A 26,152-nucleotide genomic window follows, 5' to 3' on the forward strand; every position below is an offset into this window, starting at 1 on the left:
AATCTGTAAATCAGAATATCTACTGTTCGTTCAAAAGGAAGAATAAGACAAATAGATAATGTATGAGGTTCTTTGTTGGAATTGAATACGTGACGTGGTAGCATTCTGGTGTGTTATGATCATTCGTCCTGTTGTCCAACTGTTAAGGACGTTGGTTCGGATCTCGTTAGTGATAAATCTGAGCGGTTTCCGAACCGAAGTTTGTAACAATTCGAAATACGACAGGGTGCCACTTATTTAATCCTAGCAGGGAGTATATTGTCTACATCTAAATTTTAATCCTTATTTTGAATGTTCAATATGATTTAAGTAGCAATACACATACTTTTAAGTATGTGACAGGCGTGGGTTCGTACTCCTATCTTATTAATAAAAAAATCACGGTGAAATCAAAACCCACGTTAAGATCCATACTTCATGTTTGTCTTCTTTATATTCACGTAAATTCTCGTAAAACATATACAGTAATTAATTTTAAATTAGCATATGAACATAAACCATGCTTAATTCATTTTCTATAAAAGCGTAACAGTAATCAACTTAAGATTGTTTAAGCTAACAATAACTAAATGTAAGGTTAGTTATTACTCTGTGTATAACTAATTGAACATGTCATAAGCTTCGAACGAATATAATAAAATAAGGTTTCTCGTTGGAGGCACAAAAACAAAGGAACTTGTTTTAGTTCCATGTAAAGGCACCTAAACAATCCAATTTTATAAATTTCCATGGAAATATTTCACTTTATTTTTACATCTAGGTAGCACGAATTTATCTTCCAACGAAACTTTTCAAACACATACATATATATATTATAATATAGTACCGTTGAGTTTTCCAAGAAAATTTTAAGCATTCTACAGTAACCTATAAGAAAAACATGATAAATGAACCTACTCGGATTTGAATTTTAAAGCCTCTCCAGAGAATTTTTTAGAACTTGCACTCAAATTCTTTGTAGATTCTTTCGTATCTTTTATGACAATTCTTATCATAAAACTGAGATTTTATTCTTTGGATATTTTTCATTTTTTAATCAACTAATTTGTGATTTTTTCATTTATAAATTGGACAATGTTTATTGTTGTTTCGTTCGCATTAATGCTTCAAAGTGATTGATCATCACGCAAAAAACACATTATTCCAGAAATAACTAACTAAATATATTCATTATAAGTAACAGGAGAGGGTTTTTTTATTTTTGATAATGTACAAAACGAATTTTTTAGAAAATTTTTCAAAAAAATTACAATTTAAAATATATCAAAACGTTAATAAATGAGTAATGAAAATTTTCAAAGATTAATTAATAATAAATATTTAAATACGTAACCAAATAAAAAACGATATTAATATAAAAGGATCATTAATTAATTGTGACATTATTATTGAAAATAATGTTATTAAGGATAAATAATATGATTAATTGTATAAATTGTGTTTAGTATCTTAGCTCTTCACCTGCTTATCTCTGAGTTTTCTCCTTTAAAAAAAAGGAGACTACAAATGTTGTTAATGTGTAAATTTAATAAATGTCATTTAATTCTTAGCTTTTTCTTTATTACAGAATAATTTTTGGAGAAGAATGGCATAGAAAGTATATGAATGATCCTGTAAAGAGTAGTGCTATCTTATACCAACAGAAAACCATCGCACATCTATTGATAACAGCTGTTCCTCACCTTATTGTTAAATGAAAACGATTGTAAGTAATGTTTTTTTCATAAAGAAAAATGGTTGAAAGTAACAATAACCCATTTATTAGCCCTTTAATTTTATTTTAAAAAATGATTATTTTGCTTTATTAAATATTTATACATTCCATTATAAGTAATGGGTGATGAATTGATCTTCTTTATCTCTTTCCCACTCTCGCCTCCTCTCTCCGTTTTTTTTCTTTTTTATCTAAAAAGTTTTATAATAAATTAATTGAAAAAGAAAGTTGTTTTAAAGTTAAAGACGATGAAAATTGTTTAAGAAATTGAAATTGGATCAAATGTAAATTGAAAGTTGTGTATAGTTACATCCCATGATATTTCTGAGTATCGCCAGCAAAATAATCCTTTATAAAAATTTGGAAGGGTTCCAAGTCAATGACGTAAATTCTTGTTTATTTTTCCCCCTCTCTCTTATCAAAATTCTGTAACTCGAATCTTAGAAATGTGTTTAATTTTTGATATATATTTTTTTCAGATAAATGTTCTCATTTCAATTTTCTATTAATGAAAAACGTAAAAAGTGAGTGTTTCTATGATTAAATATTATTGAAATTTTCACATCACGCGGCTTTGCGCTATGTAAAAAATTCGAACAGACAGTAAAGTAATACCTTATATAGTAAAAGGAAAGATCTTTGTGGCATTATAGGCAGTTTCGAGTCAAAAGGCATCATGAATGTCAAGTTGCTCAAGCAAATAATTCTAAACCACGACGTTTCCAATCTTTAGTTTCGAACGTGAAAAAAATATCAAAAATAAAAATAAAATACACAGACACACACATATATATAACGTCTAATTACAAACTTAATGTGATTTTAATACAACCTATTTCATTTTCTAAATTTTTTAAAAATGCCTAACCGCTACGTAAAGTGGAGAAAAATAATTAAAAGGTTGAATTTTAGTAGTCTTTACTAAAAAAAAAATATTTTATGTATTTTAAATAGCGTCATTACCATTCTTAATGTCTTTTCTAATGTTGCTTGCCTTCGTATCTCCAGATTGTTATTTTATGTTTTATGTATTATTTTATGTATTATTTTATATTATATGTTTAAAAAGTGATTATCTTCCTTCACTTTTTAAAATTATCAAAAGAGGCACTGATATTCAGTTTCTCAATCGGTGGATCGCGAACCCAAAGATACATTTACTGTCAAATGGTTCAGTTTGGAACCATTTTAAAAACTGAAATTTTACTTATTCTTATGTTTTAGAAAGTAAAAAGCCTTAAATTTTAAAATTGAATAAAAAAAATTAATATTTTTAAAGATTTCTATTGTAAGGATTAATTTTTTCCAACTGACAACCCATGAGATGACGAAGAGCAATGTTTCTGAGAAAGCAATTCATAATTTTCTTGCCAATAAATAATCCCTTTCTACTTTTTAAGCAATAGCAAATAGGTGTTATAAATTTTAAATATTTTTAATTTATTTAATTTAAAATATATGCTTTCCACCTCAAAATAGTAGTCTTGCTCCTGTACATCATACTTTTCCTGTTAGCAATAGAGGCGGGAAAAATTTTTGAATTGAAATGACGTGATTTCTGGTCTAGACTCGAATTTCTTATATAGTTAGTCGAAGCGTACTGCCAATAGTCTTTCCACATCTAGTCTCGATTTTCATATATCTAAATTCATTCTTTCGAGATTAAGGAAGGACAAACAGACAATAAGTGGGAATTTATAGGTTTACAATTTGTTTAATATTCAACAGGTTGATGGCAATCCCTAGCTTGATTACGGAACTTCATATCTAAGATAAAAATTAACTATTTTATTTTAAAATATTTTCAAAGAAACCGATCTTTCTTTATTTTTAATTATCCCAAGATACATTAGGGTTTATTTTTATTTCAGCAAGTGGATCGCGGTCCCCAAGGAGACTGGTGAATCGCATTCTTAACTAATGCCACGAATTTCTAGCACGCTGAAGGGGGATGAATCATCAACTAAACAAGATTGAAAAACACTACATTAGAGATTTTTCCTGTTTATTTTTTCCTATTTTTTTCTTTCTGTTCAACAACTTTCTACTTTGCAGAAGCTATTTGTCTTTGGCTTTCTTTAACTGCGTAAATCTTAATCACTGTCACTTATTCCCTAAATCTTCTACAAACTTCACTTCAAAAATAAAGAGTAATTTTTTTGTTCTTTTTTGTTTAGTATTTTACTCGCTTTAGATAATCATTTATCGTACATAAAGGTAATATGATTTTTCAATAAGAACTTAACATTTATCACTTCTAACGATTGAGGTAAAGTAAGAAAATATAAGAATGTAATGATAATAATAAAGAGTAACCGCTGTTATTGACAATAGAAACTTGTAACATATAACACTGTATCCAGTGCAATAAATAGGTTTAGTTCTTTATCACCTAAGGCAATTTTATTCTACTAAATCGTTAAAGATAGCGCAAATGAAAATCGTTTTTAGAAAGAGAAAGTGCTCCTAAAACACAAGAAATTCCATAGAAAATAATTGTACAAGAAGCAATTTCGTGATGGTTCTTCTAATTAAATCTTAAATTTCTTTAAGAGCACTTCTAATAAAAATTCTCTTGTAGCTTATTATCGAGTTTTCTTAACTACACTTAAATAAGAAGAGGGAGAAAAAACGTGGTTTAAAAGCAATTGAAACTCATAAATTTCTGACACATTTCCATTGCAATGTATATTGTACGAGACAATTATTTTCGAACACTTCAAAAAATTTCCTTTTTCTCCCCTGTTAATTAACGGCATGAAAGTATAATAAAATCTTCCTTTCATTTCTACAAGTATTATTAGATTAATAATAATAATAATAATAATTTTTCAAAAAAATTTATTCAATTTTTACAACTAAATTGGAAAAGAATCTTGTTTAATCCGAGAATCAATTGATTTCTTTTAATAAATATCTTCGAAAAGGTTACTTATTTTAAGATTTTTTTGGAATAAATACAAGGGTGGACCATAAATCAGTTAACCGCGTTATACTCAGTGTATCCAGAATATATATCGTAAACTTGTTTTAAAACTACGTGGAAACGTGATAAAAATCTTATAAATATCGATCGCCGTGTTAATTTTATTAATAAAATATATTAATGAATATTTAAAAGAAGGAAAAAAAATCAAATTCTTAAAAATGTTCTGGTAGAAGATTCTCATCTAACGAAATTTTAATTAATTTTCTTTTATGACATTAACCATTTCAAATTCTTGTAAGATCTGATTATGTGAAGAATGAATTTTAATTTCTCTTATCAATTAATTATTATTAGTTGTAGCAACTTTAAGCTTTACATAATAAGGAAATTTAATCTAAAAATAATTTTAATAATAATAAATAAATAAATAAACAAACATTTATTTATATAAATTTATTAAGAATTAACTAGAACAAAACTTAAAGAGAAATTGTAAAGAAAAAAAATTATATATTTTAACACGAATTTTCCATTATTCGATTACATTTATATGAAAGAACAAAATGAAATTTCTCAGATAAATGTAGGAAAAAAATTTAATAATTTATTAAGATTTTATTATGTCAAATTTTAATAAAGAGAATGAAAATTTTATTGATTAAATATCGGGGGAAAATTCATTTTTCTGACAGGCAATTTCAAAAATAATCTTCTAAATGTTTTAAATAAATTATTTTCTCCTTTTATAAAAGTTTATTATATAAATAAAATTGCATAGAATAAATCTCTGAAAAATGTTTTTAGAAATAATTTATTACTTATTGAAAATGTTTTAAAATTCGAGGCTCTTATTAAAAGCATAATTAATAATTCAATTCAATAAAATTTTAAAAAAAACACGCTTTTTATCGTCCTGCTCGGCTAAAATTGGGCGTGTTCATACACGTTTAAACATGTTTGAAATAGAAATAAGCACGTGTTGAACGTGTTTACGCATGTTTAAACATGTTTAAATTCGCTAGGAATAGGCGTAGATAGAGATTAAACCTGTTTAAACACGTTAAACACTTCTAACTACCGTGTATGAAAGAGATAAACTTGTTTAGAGTAATTTTTATGTTTTTATATTGTCTACTTGGGCATTGTTTATAAATAGGACTTATTATACTGATGTAGTTTCTGATTAGCAAAGGGAGGAATAATAAATAAAGATATTTTGTTTTACTTTTGTCTGACTTCCTCCCCTTGCTAATCAGAAACTACACCAATAAGTCCTACTTATAAACAATGCTCAAGTAGACAAAATAAAAAAAAGTAAAACATTAAGGACATAGAGGTAAAAAGAATTGTCTAGGGTATGTTTAAATTAATCTGGCTTGAACACGAGAACGAAGAATTAAGCGATTGAACACGTATAAAGTTTAAAGAAACAGAAAAGATACGTGTTTAAACAGACACACAATAGAAATAAATAGATAGGAATAAATAGAAACTGAGCCCGTTCCTATCTGCTTGAACGGGACATTTATTAATTTTTTAAAATTAATTTCATTTAAAACAACTCTTGCCGAAACAAATGACAAAGAGATCATATTAGAATATAACAAATATTATAAATACTAAATTTTTCTCATCGATTGTTAACTTGGTATTTGGCTTCATACTTTACGATGGCGAAATTATTCAGGACCTAATTCGTGTTCAGTATATATAAATAACGATTTCAAACCAGTGCAAATATTGTCGATTTGTATAGTTCACGTCATCATGGAACGATAAAGGAGACAAAGTATTCAGCAATGAAAGCCAAATAACATTCTTTGGACACTTGACGGGTTTCAAGTGAGATTCCTCAGAAAATGGGCTCGCATTCCACTCATCTTCGATTTGAAAGTTAGGTTATACTGTATACATTTTTTTTTCTCTCTCTGAAGAACTATGCGACCTTCACCAAGTTAAAGTTTCCATCAAGCCTCTCAAGACATGAAGGTCAAGTAAGGACTACACACAGAAGCGCGCGCGCATTTATGAAATTTGGCACAAGATACGCGTTCTTAAATCACGGATTGATTGTTAAAGATTTACCACGAATTCTATTAAAGCAGCGAAAGAATTAATGTACAGTACTGTACATAAATATTTAAAACTATAAAAATTCGCAAATTTTTATAGTTTATCACATATTCCTCTGCATATTTTATTGAAGAGATAGAATTTTTGTGAAAACCAGTAAAGAAAACGTATGGATTTTAAATAAAATATGACAATAAATTCAAAAAATGTAAAGAAAATATCGATTCAAAAAAAAACAATTCTAAATTGCATTAGAGTTGAAACTTTAAAAAAAGGGAGAATTTTTTAGAAGAAAGAAAATGAAATCGAGACGTTAACAGAATTTATTTAAGAACTAAAAATTGAATAAAATATATAAAAATCCCGGATAAGGATTTAAAGATATAAAAACGAAAACAAAATTGTTGTAAAATATACAAATTTCTTCGTGTTTAAGAAATTAGAAGCGAAAGGATTTAACAAAAGATAAAAAAAAGGGGGGAAAAGAATTAAACTCTCATTTCTGTAATTAAATTAAATACTAAAAATGAAATTTTTACATGGTAAAATTAAGCCTTAGGGGGATGTAAAGTAAACACGTAATCCTACTTAAATCATTTTTCCATATTTATCTCTATAATTCAAATTGGGTGCAGTAGAATGTAAAATCTGTTACATCTTCTCATCGTTAATTATTATTTAGCATGTGTTGAGAAAACATTATCACTCCAACTCAATAATAGTAATGTCGTAGAATGTGTCTGACATTAAATTGTTTCATTAGTCATTATGTTTTATCGTATCTGTTTATCGAGGATATAATTTTAAACTAAATGCAACTGTTCATCATAAAGGTTTTTGAAAATTTCCTTTAATATCCATAAATTTCCATTAGAAAATTTGCAATTTTTTTCTTTTTTTTTTATGAATTTCTAATAAAGAATTAACTTGCATTATTTTAAGAGTTGAAATTCTTTTTTCGTGAGTTATAATAGAAAATTCTATCTAAAAATTAACTTTTTTTAATTTAAAATTTTGTTACATACAACAGAGGGAAAGAATGACCATCGATCAAAAAATCACCCCGAAGATTTTTACATTTTTTGGTCTCAAAGAACCTCGAAACGTGAAGAAATGTATAAAAATTCGGAGATTTTTTCGGTACGTATGAATTTGGTGTGTGTGGGGGGGCATGATTTTGTTCACCCTCCTTGAAGCTTAATGATTCTTTTACTTTTTGTCGAAAATTTCTGAAATTTTGCAGGGAGGTTCTTGTATTAGGGGGAGCGATGGTATTAAATTTGGTGGTTAAAGGTCGAGGGGTAGAGAGATAAAGGGGGTCGAATATCGTATCTCGAATAGGGTTTGACTTAATGAAAATTTTACTCGTTATTAGCATTTACAATTTTTTTTTTTTTTTTGTAAAACTCATTCCTACCCTCAAAATTAAGCTTTTTTGCCATTTTATAATAATTAATAATATAAAAGTTATTTTTTAAATAAAATATCGTAACAGATGACACCAAAAATTTAAATGTTACCGGAAAAGTTAAGCAACTCGTTACTGGACTTTTTTGTACATTTTAATGTTATAATGTAGAAATTTCGAATTTTTTTTTCGTTATTGTTATTTGTGTATAAAATTGTTCTAAAAATTGTAAATGTTTTCGGAGTTTTCATCAATAAAATTCGCTTTTACTGATAAGTTTCGGTTCATAAGAATCGATTGAAACATTATTTTAAACTCTCACGTCGCATTCATTTGAATGGAAAATTCTGCATAAGAATTTAATATTTTATAATTTAAATTTTTCGAATTGAAAAACTAAAAAAAATGAATGAAAACACTTAAATTATTTAAGATTTCTCTTTAGGAAAATAAAGATTTATATTTTTAATATGTAAAAATTCTATTTTGGGTCGTTACAAATCGAAACGTAATGCAAAGAGTTTTAAAATAATGGATTGTTGCCTAAAGATAAATGTTGAAAAAATTTTATTTAGGGATTAAAATAAGTGGAAAAAATATTAAAAGATTTTATATATCAAAATAAAAAAAATTTCTTAAAATTAATTACATATTGTTAGTTTAAAAGTTGATTCGTGTTTCTTTCAATTAATGTTTCAGAAAAGAATAAAAAAATTCAATTGAATGCTTATAAAATTAATTTTCATTCTGAATATTTGTTGGAACGGAAAATTTTATTACAAATTCATTTATTTATTCGGAAATGAATATGAAGTTAAGTGCAAATTAATTAATTAATTGCTGACCATGTCGTTACTTTGAACTTCTAAGTTATTAGTGATGGAAATCCTAGAAAGGTTATTTAGTTAACACGATTATTCACTTAATCTTTATATTTGGAATTCTTTTCTCTAAGGGGGTAAATTAAATCTGAAGATTCTGTTTCTCATAATTAGTTTTCCATGTTTGTTTCTATGTATTTATATTATTGTTTTCTTAATTAATGAATGTTCAGCCATCTTTATTGATATATACTTCTTTACAGTTTTCTCTTATTTATGTTTACTGTTTAACTATATATCTGAGCTTCTGTTTTAATGATATATAAACTAGACAGGAGACGTATGAGAGAGTAATTGATGAGAAAACATAGATAACAAAGAATAATTTCGGTGTGTTATAGTGTTTTAGATTCGTTGGTCTGGTTATCAGGTTATGTCTCTGGTCTTCTTGTGTGTTTGTCTTTCTCAAAGATCATAATCAAATAATAAATCTAAACAAAAAACAAGTACGTGCATAAGAAAGTGCTAAACATAGAAAGATAACTGTGGATATAATTTAAGAACGAGTAGAACTGTAAGCATAAATTATATATATAATTATTACGGGAATAAATAAAAAATCTAGGTACTAAATGGTATGGGCATAAGATGGAATGTATTAAGCTAAATATCAAACAGAAGATGGAGATAATTTAATAACAGATCTTAGCAGAAGTAAACTATGAGCATAATCAGACAATAGATATGGAGAAAAAGACTAGGGGGAAACAATTAGTAAACAAAACAACGATTGTAAACAGTTAGCAAACAATAAACAAAAACAAAAAATTATGACCAAAACCGAAGAACAAACAAACAATAATCATAGACATCATATTATGAGCATAACCGAACAATGAATGTAGACAGAAGGTTATGAGCAAACAAAAAAAAACAAACACAAAGATACTTCTGCCGCAATTCGTTATTCACGATATCGATTGAATGAAATTTCTAATTAAAGATAAAGATTTTCCACTTTCTCATCCTGTTTAATATTTATTAAAACATTATTTTATTAATTCATAATAAATATAAAAGAATGTAAATGAAAAGAGTCGACACAAAAGAATAAAGAGGGAAAACAAGCAAGCAAAAACAATAGAAAAATAAAAACAATCATAAAGATAATAAATGATGAAATATTTCAAAATAAATTTCCTAAGAATATATTACGGAAGGAAGTGAATGCGGTTCACGAAACAATGAAAGATGCATAAAATATTTATCAATATATCATCAAAACTTGGATAGAACACTTTTGTAAATAAACATTCATAAAGTTAAGGAAGTATTTACTCATCTCCTTATTCACGATGCTGATACCTTTCACATATATATATCTTCATCTGTATTTAAGATAGATATAAATATATCTTTTAGTAAATTAAATTTAAATACACTTAAATTATTATTCAACGAATTTAAAAATACAAATAACATTTTTGTTTATTTTTCGAGTCTAATTCATCATTTTTTTCTACAGATTTTATATTCTGTCGAATGTTGATTTAATTATGATTCGAATTGGATTTTGTTTTAAAATTTTTAAGTGGATCTTTATAAAATTATGACTTTATTATCGTTAATTCTAGAATTCTCTTATATTTATATAAAGTATAGCATAAGGATAAATGTTCTTGGTGATGAGTGTTTTAACATAAATAAGAAATGAGATGTGGTGATTTTTTTTTAATCTAGAAGAATTTTTGAAAAATTATACAGTATTTTATACAGATTTATGATCAGAAATGTAAGGTTTTTTGTATCTAAAATGTATTTCTAACAGAAAACGACGTATATATATATATTTTAAGTCTTTCCTTCATCGGTCTGTTTTGTCTAAAAATATATATATATAAAATTTATTATATAAAATATAGAAAATACAATTTTAAGTTCGAAAAAATAAATTTATAAAAGCAATTAAATTGAATTTTTAATCATAAATCCGTTTTAATTCTTCTCAAACTCCATTATGAATCACCTCGTATTTTGATTTATGTTCTTTATGCTCCACGCTCACATAATTTGAAATGAAAAATTTATAAATACACCTTGTAAAATTTTTTATCTTATTAAACTAAAAATTTATACAGAAACTTTTAAAAAATATATATATTTTAATGCGAGTTGGGATAAACTTAATTCCTCAATAAACGATAAAACACAAACAAAGGAAACTTTAAATAATGACATATTCTGTAAAAGAAAAAGAAATTTTTACCTGTTTTAGTCCACTATTTTCGGAATTCCAAGCAATTACGGGCATTTTGAGATAACCGAGCAACTGCAACAAATATTGTACTTCAGCAGGATTACTTCCATAGCTTTCTGCATTATCAAAATAAAGAAGAGTTAGGATATCTTTTGATAATATATCACAGAGGAGATTCAGTATATCTTTCGGTGCTGGATTCGATGGAAAATAATCTACAGCAGCATGAGGTATTATATAATTGTTTGTAAAGTTGATATCAAAATAACGATTCTTCAATAAATTATCTACTGTATCTTTAACTTTCTTTTCGTATGATCTCTTCTGAGTTACTAAGGATGTTTTGGGTACGATGATACCGAATGATGCCTTCTGTGGCTTCAAACTGAGAACTAACGAAGCACTAAAAGTTACTGCGATCCAAATGATCGACTTTGGAATTCTTTCACATCTATCCATGCAGAATCAGTTATGTGTGATCATGAAGAGCACATCATTAGCTAATTTTTATCCGACTTCTCCCTCTTGGTTTGTATAATTTTCACACTTCAATCATCACCTGAAACGAATGAATGTTTGTCTGAAAGGAAAATAATCGATAATGAGATATTTTAACTATTAAAATCGGGTCTTGATTAAAATAAGCAAGAAATTAAAGTCGTGTAGTATGCTAAATTGCTGAGAATTCAAATAATTATTTATACAATTTAACGCCTAATATATATATATATATATAAATTAATAACATGCCTTCAAGTTACATATACCAAATACGAAACATATCATGTGAGCGTAATGTATAATGCTATGCTGAACCATACTCCCATTAGTTACATACTTAAACACGCGTATAGTTTATGAGTATGTGGATATTTTGTTTGCATGCCCACTAAATTATATACATACATAAGTTTCATAAGTAATATAAAAGTAGTCATTTGGGTAGTTCATTATCTGCAACTTATATACACATAAATTGAATGATTGTAATATAAGAAATGTAAGGTCATATACCCTTAAAGTATATCATGCGATACGAAGATGTACAGTATGTAATTTATGGGTATGTATGTGCATACATACATTACGAGGCTCAATTATACAATATTCCTCTTATACAGTACATAAATATTGAAAAAATAAGATAAATGTCCTTAAAACCAATTAAGAACGACGTAAATTTATGAAGTAATTTTCATAACCGATGACAAATTTAAGGATAATTAGAAGTAATTGGATATTTAAAACAATTTATTAAATAAAGGGCCTTTATCGAGTGTTTGTGTGTTTACGCGACAAAATATTTGTGTAGTATTAAGAAAAAAAAAAGACATTATTTAGATAGGAGACTACATTTATTCAATGAGCAAACTGATACTGATTTTGATTACTAATTCAATAAAAGCAGAAGTTAGATTAAGTCTGAACATTTTATTTACTTTATCAGCTGATCGGATTTCGTAGGTTATGCACATGGATGTTTTACTAATCCTTTAATTTTCCGGAAGATTATTGATTACAAATTTCCTCCGAAAAGATTCCTTTAGATTAATCATAATTCCCTTAATTGAATGACGTTTTCAATTCTTCATTTATCAATTTCATCCGCTTCAACCTTAAATTTCATCACTTTCACGTCATTGTTTTTAATGTTTTTTCCTCGAATTCTTTTGAATTTCTAAATTTTTTTTAAACTTCGAATTCGTGCTTTATGTTTTCTTCCCGAATTACGTAGTTTTATGTAGTAAATTTTAAAAAATAAATAATAAAAATAAGAAAAATGAAGAATTCGAGAATTTCTAATCTTCTTTTTTTAATTCTCTAATAGTTTTTAAAATGTAATTTGTAACTAAAATAAGAAAATATATTTAAATTTAAAAATAAGAATCTGAAGAAATGAAAATATTAATTATTTTTTTCTAATTTCTTTGGATGTATGAACAGTTCTTGTTTGAGAGTGCTTTGAATTTAAAAATTTAATTTATATGTATTGTATAATTTGTATATATATATTTATTTATTTATTTTCTCAAATGATTTTTACAGGCGAAAACAGTTTAATTTCAATAATTCACTAAAAGAAATAAACGAGAACAGGGGGGAAAATGATTTTTTCTGTTATATTTTTCGGAGTGGAAACATTACATAATGGAAAACATTTTGCACAATTTTTGCTCGACCGTGCAGAAATCTCTCTTGTCTTTCACAGATAACAATTTGTTCCCTACAAAAATATCATTTTAACTAATCATTTTCTAACATTTCATCGTAATGTAACCATGCAATTCATCATAAAAATGCATCCTTTCATCTTCCAAAATGTAGATAAATAAATTTAATTCCTTTTTTTCCCAACAGATTACTCCATTTTATCATCATCGTAACAGAATTTCCAGATACAAATAACTTATCTGCGAACACGTGATGATTTTGGGGATTTGAAAAGTTCAAGACAATTTATCATCACTTTAAGACCTTCTCTTAAATATATATATATATAAAAGAAGTTTTAAGTGAGATTCTCTTGTTTCTGTCACGGAAATTGGAATTTTTTCGACATTATCTTAGCTACATTCTGTGAATTTCTGTGCTAGAAAAGTATTCATTAGTGAGCAATCTATTGCATCTGATATCAATCAAAAAGGTAATGCTCTTACCATCCGACTTAACGATATCTCCTTTGATTGATTCCATTGCTAATGTCGTTGCAAACACTTTAGACGTTAGATAAAACGAAGAGCAAATGTACTTTTATTAATTAACTTTTCAATAATCGAAATTCATAGAATGGTAAAGTCATAATTTGACAACTTTAGAGTAAAAGTATACAGTAGAATGTAATTAATTAGCATAAACTTCTGCATTGTACATCGTCATTAAAATCATTTAAAACATAATTAATAAGCAAATTATTATATTTTTTAAAGGATTTCTTCGGTTGGATACGAAAGAAGTTGATTTATTTCAGTAAAAGAAAATAGGAAATTTGCTTAACTTCTTTCTATTGCTTCGTTTCTTATTTTATGTTGGAAGTGGTCCTACCTAAATGTATTTTTTTTCCTTTTTTTTCTCGAAATGGTATCAATTGAAGTCGTGTACCAAGTGAAGGTATCTTCTTCAATTGAGATAAGATAAGTTATTTTAAAACAGATGGAGATATTCACACATGAAGCTATTTCAAATGCTATTTTATCTTCGATTTTACAAATTCGACTCTAGAAATCTCATTCTTCTCAAGGGTTATTCGACTTTAAATTATAAATAAACTTGAAAGAAAAGTAATCGAAAATGTAATATATATAGAGAGAGAGAAATAAAAAATAAAGTAATAATTCAAAACGCCCTTTAAAACTTATGACATTTTTAAATTTTAATTAACATCAAGGTATCAATGAAAATTTATGCAAACATTGGAATTTATGCACAGTTTTTATCAAAATTTGTGCAAGGAATTGGATGAAATTTTAAACTTTTGATCAGAATTCATGATATAAATTACGTTATCGATCAAAATCTATACAAAGATGTGTGTATATATATATATAATTTCGATCGAAATTTGATCAAATAATTATGTTTTCTGTTAAAATCTGAGCAAGAAATTAAGATAATGATGATTAGCCATGCAAGAATTTCAACTTTTAATCAGATTTATGCTGTAAGTTAGGGTTTTCGGACAGAATTTATGGAAGAAATTAAGGCTTCAATCAATACGAATAGAATTTAATGTTTTTTAAATTAGAATTAATGCAAAAAAGATAAGAAGCAATCGTAAAACAAGAAAATTCTCGTAAGGGATCAATATTTTTCGTGATGATTTGTTCAGGAATCGAAGATACTATCGATGAGTTTTACGAATTACTCGTTTAAAAAATGAAATACTTCGTAAGAATCATTTAAAAGAATGATATTATTATAAATGTAAGATAATTAAATTTGTGTAATTAAAGATCGATTGGTCTCTTCTCCTGCTCTAGTTTATCCATCGTTTCATAAAACATTTACCGTTCGAAACATCATTCGATCTCATCCTCTCCACTCAGCTCAGGCAACAATTGGGAAACTGGCTTTAAGCCAAATTAATTCTAACCTTTAATCGAAATTAATAATAGAAAACAAAAATAATCTAAAGAAAAAATCGTTTGTCTCTTTGTATTTTTACTTAATTTTTATAATAATAAATTAGCATCGTTTTGGAAACGTGATAACCACAAAAAAGTAACCAAATAAAATAATTTAACGGTGATATTTTATGTAAATTGCAATTATAATAAATTTTATATTCTTGAATATATTTTTATAAGTTAATTATGGATTATAAAAATTTTTAAAGGTTATTTTTCTTACGATAAAAGGTGCGCATCGTTATAACATTTATCTGTAGTTAGTGATACGAAGTTCAAAAGTAATTTCCTGTTGAAGAAATGGAGTGGAACCATTATCTTAATAAGGATTTGTTCGTTGACAATTTGTCTCATCTGTAACTTTAACCTCAATTCTTATAGATTTGATAAGTTTTGAGACTTTTCCAGCTTCAGAATTACGAACATCCTTTGAATCATAAACATTTCAGATAAAAATCTGTAAGCGTTAACTCTCTCTCTCTCTGATAAAATTTCTTCTTAAGTTATTTATGACTCTCCGTCTTCTCCTTTTCGTGTGATACAGACGGAGGAGAGTGTACACGTCAAAACTTTCTTAATTTGAACGGATCATTTTAATAAATTTATTACTTATTATATCATTTAATAACCCAAACGAGAATTAAAAGTTTGCATTTAATTACCGATTAATCGTTGCTTTGATTACTTTTTTGAGTTTATAAAATATATTTTGATTTATTAATCGTCTAAAAATGTCATCTTTTGCATTAATTTGCTTTATCATCAAAATGTAAATGTTTATGCTGCAGTTTTGCATCAGGAGAAGAAAAAAGATATCCTATGGCTTAGATATTCTATAAACTAGCTATAACTTAGGGCTTAGCTATCCTAGAAAATAACTAGGATAAGGGGTTTAGATATATCAGAAAATAACTAGAATAAAGGTTTAGATATATTAGAAAATATCTAGGATATACAGCTTAGATATCCTAGATGTTCTATATCTTTTCTGGAAAAAGAAAGAATATCAGCATTTTAGAATAATAATAATAAAATTTAGTATCCGTTTGGAAGAAAACTAAAAAATATTTTAACTTAAAAGATTTTGCTGTAATTTTATTTTGTTTTTTTTCTAGATGATTGTATTGAAAATATTATATAACATAACCTTTTTCACAAATTTATATAGAGTTTTTTAGAAGCAAACTAGAAAATCTTTTATTTCGTTTCACTTTTTCTATATAAAATTTGAATAAAAATTGTAGAAATCTTTATGGCATGATAAGATACGAATGATGTTGAGAGAATAAAAATATTGAGATATGAAAAATTCCATGAAAACAAGTTTTGATTGACGTAAAAAATTAAATTCTTTAAATGTTGAAGTCTTTTTTTATACTTCTATGCAACTTTTATGACGTGTTTATGGTAATTTAATCTTACTAATTAACAGAATGGTGTAACTTTTAACTAATTTCTCTTAAAATAATTAAGAAAATTAAGAATTTTACACTCACAAGCGATGATAATCTTCATTGAAGTAAAGTATTTAGATAAATGTATATTGACTTAATGATTAGCTTTAATTGGTTCGGAATCAATTATAACAAATTAACTATAAATACAAGGATTGTTTTAATTAAAGTTTTGTCTGCATACGACTTTAATTTCACCCAGATCTTTCCTACATGTTCTCGTCTAGTTTAATTTGCATTTCCGTGTTCTTACATTGATGTACTGTACAAGTCCATATGTATATATATCTTTCAGATAAATTCTAGAAAATATTTAAAGGAAAACATTTGTGATTGTTAAAATATCGAAAATAAATATCCGGAATGAGCTGTTTGAACTTATTAAAGAATATACGGAGTAAAATTTCCTTATTTACTGAGGAATATCGATAATAAATGTTCACATTTGCTGAAAATATTTGAAATAAAATGTTTTTAATTACTAAGAAATATCTAAGTTGTATGGCTTAGATATCCTTGAAAACATCTAGGATATAAGCCTTAGATATTCTAGACAAGATCTAGGATAAATATGTAGGATATAAATATGTAGACAGTTTATTAATGAAATATGCGGAATTAATTACTAAGGAATCATATTTGTTAAGAAATATCTAGAAGAAACGGTCTATATTATCTATAGAATACTCAAAATAAAAATGTCCTCATTTGTCGAAGAATATCTCGAATAAATTGTCTGTAGATGTTAAGGAATATCTAGAAAAATTAATCGACCTATAATATATTCTGGGATGGTTTATTTTTATATCATCCTAGGACAAACCATTCTAAAAATCTGTTTAGAAAAGTTGTAAAAAATATATATATATATGAAATAAATGTTTATAGTTGTTAAAGAATATTTGAAGTAACGTAAGTAGAACAGTTATGAGAAATTAGCCATCCAAAACAATCAATGGAGAAGAAAGAAACCAATAACAAGTGACAGCTTTTGATTAATACGTAATCAATGAAAGTTATCCTTGACATCATCACATTTTCGAAATTTTCTATCGTCCTTAGATCTCGTTTAAAAGAGAACGTTTCATTGATGAATCGGGAAGGGAATTATTTTGATTTATAGATTAAATAACAGGTTACAAGTTGAACAAGAGAGTAAATATATAAATACCTAATTTACGATTAGTTTGACTCGTATATCAGCTGTCGATACGAATTTTAAACTACACGAAGGTTAAGGATGATGTAACGTGACAAGAACGATCGACGGTGGCAAATTCGGTTGACATTTCTAATTCCTCAACCTATAGACGTCTTATATGAGAATATGTAAACATGGAAATCTGTGATCGATGTGACGAATGACGAGAAATTTAGATTTTGGTCTTTTCCAACCCTTATAATGTATCAGATACGTGAATTTTTATTAATAAACATGACTTTGATACTGTTTTTCCAATTTCTTCTATTTGGCAACTTCCATTTCAGCATACTAAAGAAGAACGATGCGATAAGGAAAGTCGTTCGCGACCTAACTGTTGAAAAGATACTAAGAAAATAATTTAAAAATTTAAGAATTTTTAGATTTTCTCGTGCAAAAACTAAGAAATAAAGATATTGCCAAATATTTCTGAACTACTTAAATTAACTTTTTACGCATATTTAAGAAAATTTATTTAATTTTAAAGATATAATCTTCTGTTAAATAAAACTTATCCAACCTTGGATTAATCAACGTTACACTTAGAAAATATCCGACTAATTAATTTAAAATTTAGATATTTAACGTATGAAATTTAACCTACGAATCAGATTTATAACAGTTTTATGAAAATAACAATAAAAAAAGTAAATATCACACACAAATTTATAAAATAACAAAATATGATTTACATAACTATAAATTTATTATTTAAATCTTATTCAGAAGCTGAATGACTTGTCATTAAAATTCTAGACACATTTACATCTTGAAAAAGATTTATTTTATATATTTTCCATTCAAATATTTAGAAAAACATATTAAAATTCTTAAATACAGTGTAGATACATATGTACTGCACAAATGGAAATTTTCTAGCATCAAGTAGAAGTTTATAAATTCTATAGGAGTGGTGTATAATGATTTAAAAAAATTCAATTCTAAATAGAATTTATGACCGTAAATTCTATTAAAAATTATAAAATTTTATATATTAATGTAATAATAACGTTTTGATTGAATGAACGGTAGAAGTGGGGTGAAAACAGACTCGTTAGCATTAATTGGATCATATGTTGTTATATTTTCTAAGACGTAGGAAATATTTATTAAAAATTTAATAAGGAAAAACTAAATTAAAGAAAATTATAAAATAAACTTATCTACAAAAATAAGAAAAAAGTAAATTTATTAAATATTCTTTAGTAATGAAGTTCAAAACAATTCCTTTTTTTAAGTAGGAATTGTAGTAAGTCGTCTATCTTTAAAACTTTATTTATTTATTTAATTTTATTAAATATTTTTTAAAAAACAAAAATTTATTATTCTTATAATTAAAACTTTATTTTTATTAATTTTTTATTGTTTAAAGAATATACACAACGTTTTAAATAAATTAAAAATATCAAACAAAGATAAATTTTTATTTTATATACTTAAAATCGATTTTTATAGGTTATAATTAATGATTGAATAGTATTTTTTTAAAATAACAATAATAATAAAATTAATTTATTATGTGTAAAGATGGAAAAATTAAGATTCCTTATAAATAATAATTATTATATACTTCTGTATTGTGCTTTTATTAAAATTTAAAATATTTTAAACGTTTTTTCAGATAAAGGAATTGTTTATTTAAGAATTTCTTTGTTACATAATTGGCTAAATGCCAGAAAACGTTACACGATTTCTCTTAACCATTGACTCTAAGAAATATCAAGCGTACATTTATAAGGAGTTAAACAGTCGTATTTATAGATATATATATATTTAAAAAAATGTAATTTTATGTAATATATGAATGAATAAAAAGAAAGAGAATTGAATTTTATTGTATTTTAATTTTTCTCTTCATCTAGAATTCATCATCCATCTAACTTTGTTTCCTCCTCCTCGTGTGTGGCAGACTGACTAGAATGCATATTTATTGAGAAAGTAATAGTCTCTCGAATAAATTTAGAGTTATAAATGGTGCATTTTAATGAAACAGATAGTAAACGTGATGATCATTTCCCGTTGATGAAATTAATTTCAATTCTTTTATTTGCATGTTAATGTTTCTCTGTCTTGTAATTCCATCAATGTTCTATTTTTAATGATCAAATTAGTACGTTCGTTATACAAAGTTAACTAGGGAATGTGACCTTTTACTCTCTTTTTGCTCGGATTTAACTTATGGAACATTTATCCTAATGTTCTATCTTGTATAAATCCACTAAGCGTAACATATGTTTAAAGCTGATGATTCCGCAGGATGTTAACTCGTAAACACAGCTGCAGTTGACATACCGATTGATACATATTGGATGTTTCTTATAAGAATTTATCACAAACAAAAAATAATGTTAATGTTGTAGTATTTAGTCGACGGAATCCGTTTAAATGAATGCAAATTAAATTTAATAAATAAATTTCATATTTTATTGATTAAGTTTTATCTCGATAAATTAATATCTATTTATGTAATAAAAATGTTTATAATTGTCGTATTTTAAGTGAAAAAATAAAAATAAAAGAGAGTAATTCCTTCTATACGGGATGTAAAATTTAATTACATAATAAAGATTTAAGCACGGTTAATAAAAATTTAATTTTTCGATTATTAGAAAATAGATATAAAACTAAGAGAGAAAGGGAGAAAGTAAATAGGATTATAAGGAAAATATGTATTTTAGAAAGAATAAATATTTGAGAATGCCTTACGATGCTATAAAGATAAATAATTAAATAATCTACATGGTGGAAAAAAAAACTTACCCATCAACAATATCAGTAGAGTACTATCTGAGTTAACGCTTCACGGCAATGCACTGCTGCCTTGCGGTGGAAACACTTTGGCAGGGGAAAGCTCACGGCTACAGTCTTCGTTACCGCATAGGACTTTGCTGGTCTCACTTAAACTGTTGAACATTTTCCTATACAACATGTACCTAACTTTTCTCCCATAGCCCTTCATGTCACGGGCATAGGGGATGCGTGCTGCAAATTACTCCGCCTCCAGCTGGCTGTGGACAGACAAATTACTTCCAATAGTAGAGCTGCGTCGCATCCAGTGCCGTGTTCTCCGCTAGACAACAGTCCACTGGCTTGGACGGAGCACTCCGCATCACTCCTGGTACATCCGCCGTCTGAAATATTAACGTTGGTGCGGGACTATGCTCTTTGTGACTTCGACACTAGAATACAAGGACGTCTTCTGACGCCAATCCCATTGTTACTGTTAAAGAAAACGCCCCTAATTTTCGAAACACTTCTACATCAGCTAATTTTCCAAGCGTTTTTTTAAATATATATTAAACTTATTAATTTATAATTAATTATAAGGCTTTGAATTTTATAACCCGGTAAATATTTTGATTTATGTAAATTAATTATCGTCTAAACTTAACTATTAAAGCGTGAAACGTCGAATGGGTTATCAGTTTTAGGCTATTCTAATCTTCATAACTGTAAATAAAGCATTACGAAGTTTTATAAGGTCCATTCTGAGACGTTTTGGCTTCGTATTAACGTCGGTTGAAGAGGTAATGAACACCAAAAAAACATTTTATGGATCAGTAAGGTACTGTCTTCTGTCACTTTAATAGTACTTAATCTTAATCCTAAGATCTACCTGCGAGCTTTATGATGTTTCAGTTGACAGCTTGTGAAAGTATGAACTTGTTTGGCAACGTCTGAGATATTTTCTTATTCTTTTTGATATTTCCATTGATCGAAATTTGTTTTTTAAAATGAAATTTATAAATATTATATTTAATTCGAATAAAATTATAATTTAATCGTTTTATATATTAAATCAAAATTATTAAATGATATTTAAAGTGTGCAGATGGGAATTCTTTTATTAATAAAGCAAAGAATTATAATTTTGAAATTTTAAGAATTTATTCTATTCAAATAATCCGCGTTAATTTATTTTTTAACGTTTAAATAGGGCCTAATTAAAAAATTGCTAAAATTTTAAAGAAAAAGCACTTATTATAGAATAATGCGATAACATTTTCTATCGCTTTGTTAAAATTATTTTCGGTATTTATTTTTTTCCGATGAAATTCTTTAAAATATACGTTTAATATATTACAGAATACATTATGTATTCTTTAAAATATTACTCGTATATGAAATTTATCAATATTCTGTGCAGATTTTGATGTTAAGCCAATTATCCGGAGTTGGATATCTCAGAGACATCCTGAGCTGTAGTTTCTTTGTTTCTTTTTATATCAAACATATCCTTCACGTAATTCTTTGCTAGTCTTTCTCATAATAATTCTAGCAACAATATGGAATGAGACACGTGATGATAGGAAGAATCTAAGTACCATATAGAATGTAATTGAGAAGCTAATGATACTTCTGACTACAATACACACCCTAAAGTCATGTTCCTTCATAAATTTATCAACAAATCATGAATTTTGTACACGTCTGAAGTTTATAAATCTCTCCAAAAGATATTTTAGAAGAAAGTAAAGTAAATTATATATATATATTAAGAGAATAGTTTTGATACATTAATTAATACGAATATTTATATTTTACACTAGTTGTAAATATTGATTTTTCTTGTAAAATCTTTTAAAATAAAGAAATGATTTATATTAATAGTGACTAATTTTATAAAATTTAATTAGTATAGTCACCACCAATGACACTGCTAATAGTGTAACTGAATTTTGATAAGTGAATGGCTATATTCTAGCAACACTTGGGAATTAATTGCTGTATTCCCTATATAATTGATTACGTGCTGCACTATGTATCACATAAATGCCAATATTCAATTAAAAATATTAATTTAATTTTCAATTTTCCTTTACGTTTAAATTTTATATTAAAATAATATTATATTTTAAAGAAAATTCGTATTTTTTCCAGGTGTATGAGTTATATGTATGCTTATATATTCTACATCTACCTAACCTTTAACCTATATAACTTATCTGTAACTACTTATTTAGCTTACTTCTTTCAAAAATCAATAAAAATAACTGGTTTTATACAAAATTTCTCGTAAAATTTCTCGAGATATGCAAATAAAATTGCATAACGGGGGATAACAATTATATAAAAACGTATAGACATTCAGTTAAGTGCAATCAAAATGACAATTCTCTAAAGCCTTCTACTTGTCTCACTTTATCCAATTGTTCAGTCTTGGATAGTCGCTCACAATCCAATCTACCTGTCCATTTATGTCAACAGGAATTAAAATCAATATTATATGCCTTATTTTTATGATAGAAAAATTGTTTCTACTTCTACTTACCCTTTAAAATTCCTATAATATTTAAAGATTATTTTAAGCAATTATTATTTTAACTATACAAACAGAAATATTATTTTAAAAAATAATATAAAAGCTAAGTAACAAGAGACTAAGCTGAATCACGTTCTATTTTTCTAGGATGACAGAATGATGGATTTCTTTTCTGACACATTGTCCTTTTCTCTAGAAAATAACTATTATATATCGCATAGAATCTTGACAGCTAATATTATAAACCTTTCTCTTTTTCTTTTTTTTGTTTTCGTTTCTTATATATATATATATATATACTACTACTGTCTTAAGATGGCTACTTGATAATCTCCAACTTTCTCACTTGAGACTAAGATTTATGGTGTGAAGAAAATAGAATGCTTCGGGGATTTTTCTACATATTGCCAATTTGTGATTGTTTCAGAAAGCCTCGTACAAAATAATCTTGTTATAAGTAGAATCCTTCTAATTACAATTTCCTTTGTAATTACTAACAAACACGTATTAAGTATACAAGAGAAATTCCTTTTACAACACAATCTAATTAACAGCTATAAAATTTATCTACAAAAATCTTAAAACGATCGAGTTTATTGATTAATTTCTATAGTTACTTGAGAGAAATTTAGATCTAAATCCGTATAAATCACTTCGTTTTATTTTCAATTAGAGTTTTAAATTCTCTACAAAAAATGAATTTATTATAATTATTTATGTTTTTAATATATGATTTTTAATAAATTTTAAAATATTATACTTTACATTTTCTTAACCATATAGAAAATAAAGCTTAAACGTTTAGTTGGCGCCTTACAAACTGTGTTTACTCTCATAAATGAAGGCACATTATCATTGTGGTTGACACTATATATATATATAGGCAATTCATCTAAAAAATTTTAATATAAAGCAGAATTTATAACAAAAATATTCTAAAATATAATTTTTAAATTATGCATATGTTAATTTTCTTTTAAAAATCATAAAAGAATTTATTTGAAAAATTCAATGATATACTTCCAGATAAGAGAAGTTATCCATTTTTTTATCTTTAGAATTCCATTAGTAATTAAAATAAGAACTTGTGAAATTCTTTTAATATTTTTAAATCTTACTTAAAACATTTTTTAAACAATTTTATATATTTAATTTAATTTTTTATCCCGTTAATCAAGTTGAAGCATCAGCATCACTTCCGGATTCTAGACGTTGTAATTTATTTTATTTTTATTTTGCTGATTTTATTGAATTTATTTGCTCGCAAATGTGTGAAAATTTTTTACAATATTTTTATACAATAAAATCAAGTAACTTTGAATTTTTTATTTTATTTTATTATTTATTTTGTATATATTGATTTATTCTAAAATGAGTTCACATCCTGAATACAGTGAAGAGGAAGAAGACTGTATTACAAAGCTTTATTGCTTTTATTTTATTCTGTGTCATACTTTAATAGAAACATTGTAGAAAATCTAGTAATATATATAACGTTAATTATATATCTTTAATATATATTTTCGTATTCAATGCAGTCTGGCTATAACCTATGATTAGAGAAAGGAAATGGTTGGGAAAGGATATATTTGAGAGATGAGGAAGTAACAGGAAATATTTCAAACAAACACATTAAGAGAGAGTTGAATTCGTGTAATGAGAAAAGAATGAAAGTAAGATTTACTTCGAAAATAATACAAGAATAACGTGGAAAGTATGAGGAATAGAATACTTATCACTCTATTAACTGATCAGATGGAAGAGTTTTATCAAAGATTAAGAGTTGTAAATATTATTTTTTCAACACGTGATCAATTTTAACAGTTGTAACTACTTCAGAAATGTTATATTTTTTATAATACAAAAGTAATATATATTTATGGTTTATCGTGTTCGAGAATTTATAGGTTATATATATATAGGTGTTAAAAAATTTAACATAATTACTGTGTAGAAAGTTCAAATGTTAGTGTTATAATTGGAAAAAATACTTCATATTTAATAGTTTATTGTTATAAGTTATAAATATAGAATACTGAGTTTATATATAAATACGATTTATTGCAATACATACTTATAAACTCACACTATTATAATATATAAATTACTACAACACAACACAAAAATAGTTGTGTTTTAAACACATAAATTGCTGAAACATTAAACACAATAGTAAACACACGTAATACTATCAAATGTAAATTATTGTAATGTATAATAATGAAACGTATAATATTACAACACGAGTTATACAACGCATGAATTGCTGATATAATGCTACACATCATACACACGAAATGCTACAATGCTAACAATATTATTACAATATAGAATTCACAAACCCAAACTAATACAATGATACAACGCATAAAAGTATTATGATGTTACAAATACATAAAATGTTATTATATATACAACATTACAACACATAAACTACTAGATAGCAATAACACATAAAACACTACGACCTTTCAATACAGAGCAAAATTTCGATATAGAGAACTCTTAAAGGACCGAGGTCCATATCAAATATTCACTCTATCGGGTGTTCACTACAGCGTGATGAGACGAACTTAACAACGTTTACTTTTATAGAAAGGTAGAACATTTTAAAGGTGTGTTTATGGGTTAATTTTTATTAATAATAATATGAGGAGAGTAAACATAAATAAAATAGAAATATTTATTTATATTTTAAATTTAGGGTAAACAAATTCGAGAACGTATATATTTGAAGAAATAAGTAAAAGTGTAGTATGTCGTCAATTTGACAAGGTTCCATTTTCTATTACAATTGAGGTTTCGGACATCTGGTTGCTACAGAGATATATCAGGAGAGATTCCAAAGCAACAGGAGACGTTTCTATGCAGTGAATAACATCTGTCTTGTTCGTCACCTCACACCAGT

The 26,152-nt window shown here is 26.2% G+C and overlaps 1 protein-coding gene across 1 annotated transcript in view; it reads right to left on the reverse strand.

The window, feature by feature from the left end:
* The window catches only part of LOC136976945 (glutamate receptor ionotropic, NMDA 2B-like), a 74,463-nt gene extending 53,370 nt beyond the window's left edge, over positions 1–21,093 (reverse strand). The window contains exons 1-2 of the mRNA XM_067272343.1: positions 20,742–21,093; positions 11,212–11,761 (exon numbers count right to left, since the gene is read on the reverse strand). Coding sequence (XP_067128444.1) covers positions 11,212–11,661 — 450 coding nt within the window. The 5' untranslated portion in view covers positions 11,662–11,761; positions 20,742–21,093. The remainder of the gene's footprint in view (positions 1–11,211; positions 11,762–20,741) is intronic.
* Between the last annotated feature and the right edge of the window lie 5,059 nt (positions 21,094–26,152).

Source organism: Centruroides vittatus, unplaced genomic scaffold (assembly GCF_030686945.1).
Source record: "Centruroides vittatus isolate TY-2023 unplaced genomic scaffold, ASM3068694v2 contig_436, whole genome shotgun sequence".
Taxonomy (NCBI): domain Eukaryota; kingdom Metazoa; phylum Arthropoda; class Arachnida; order Scorpiones; family Buthidae; genus Centruroides; species Centruroides vittatus.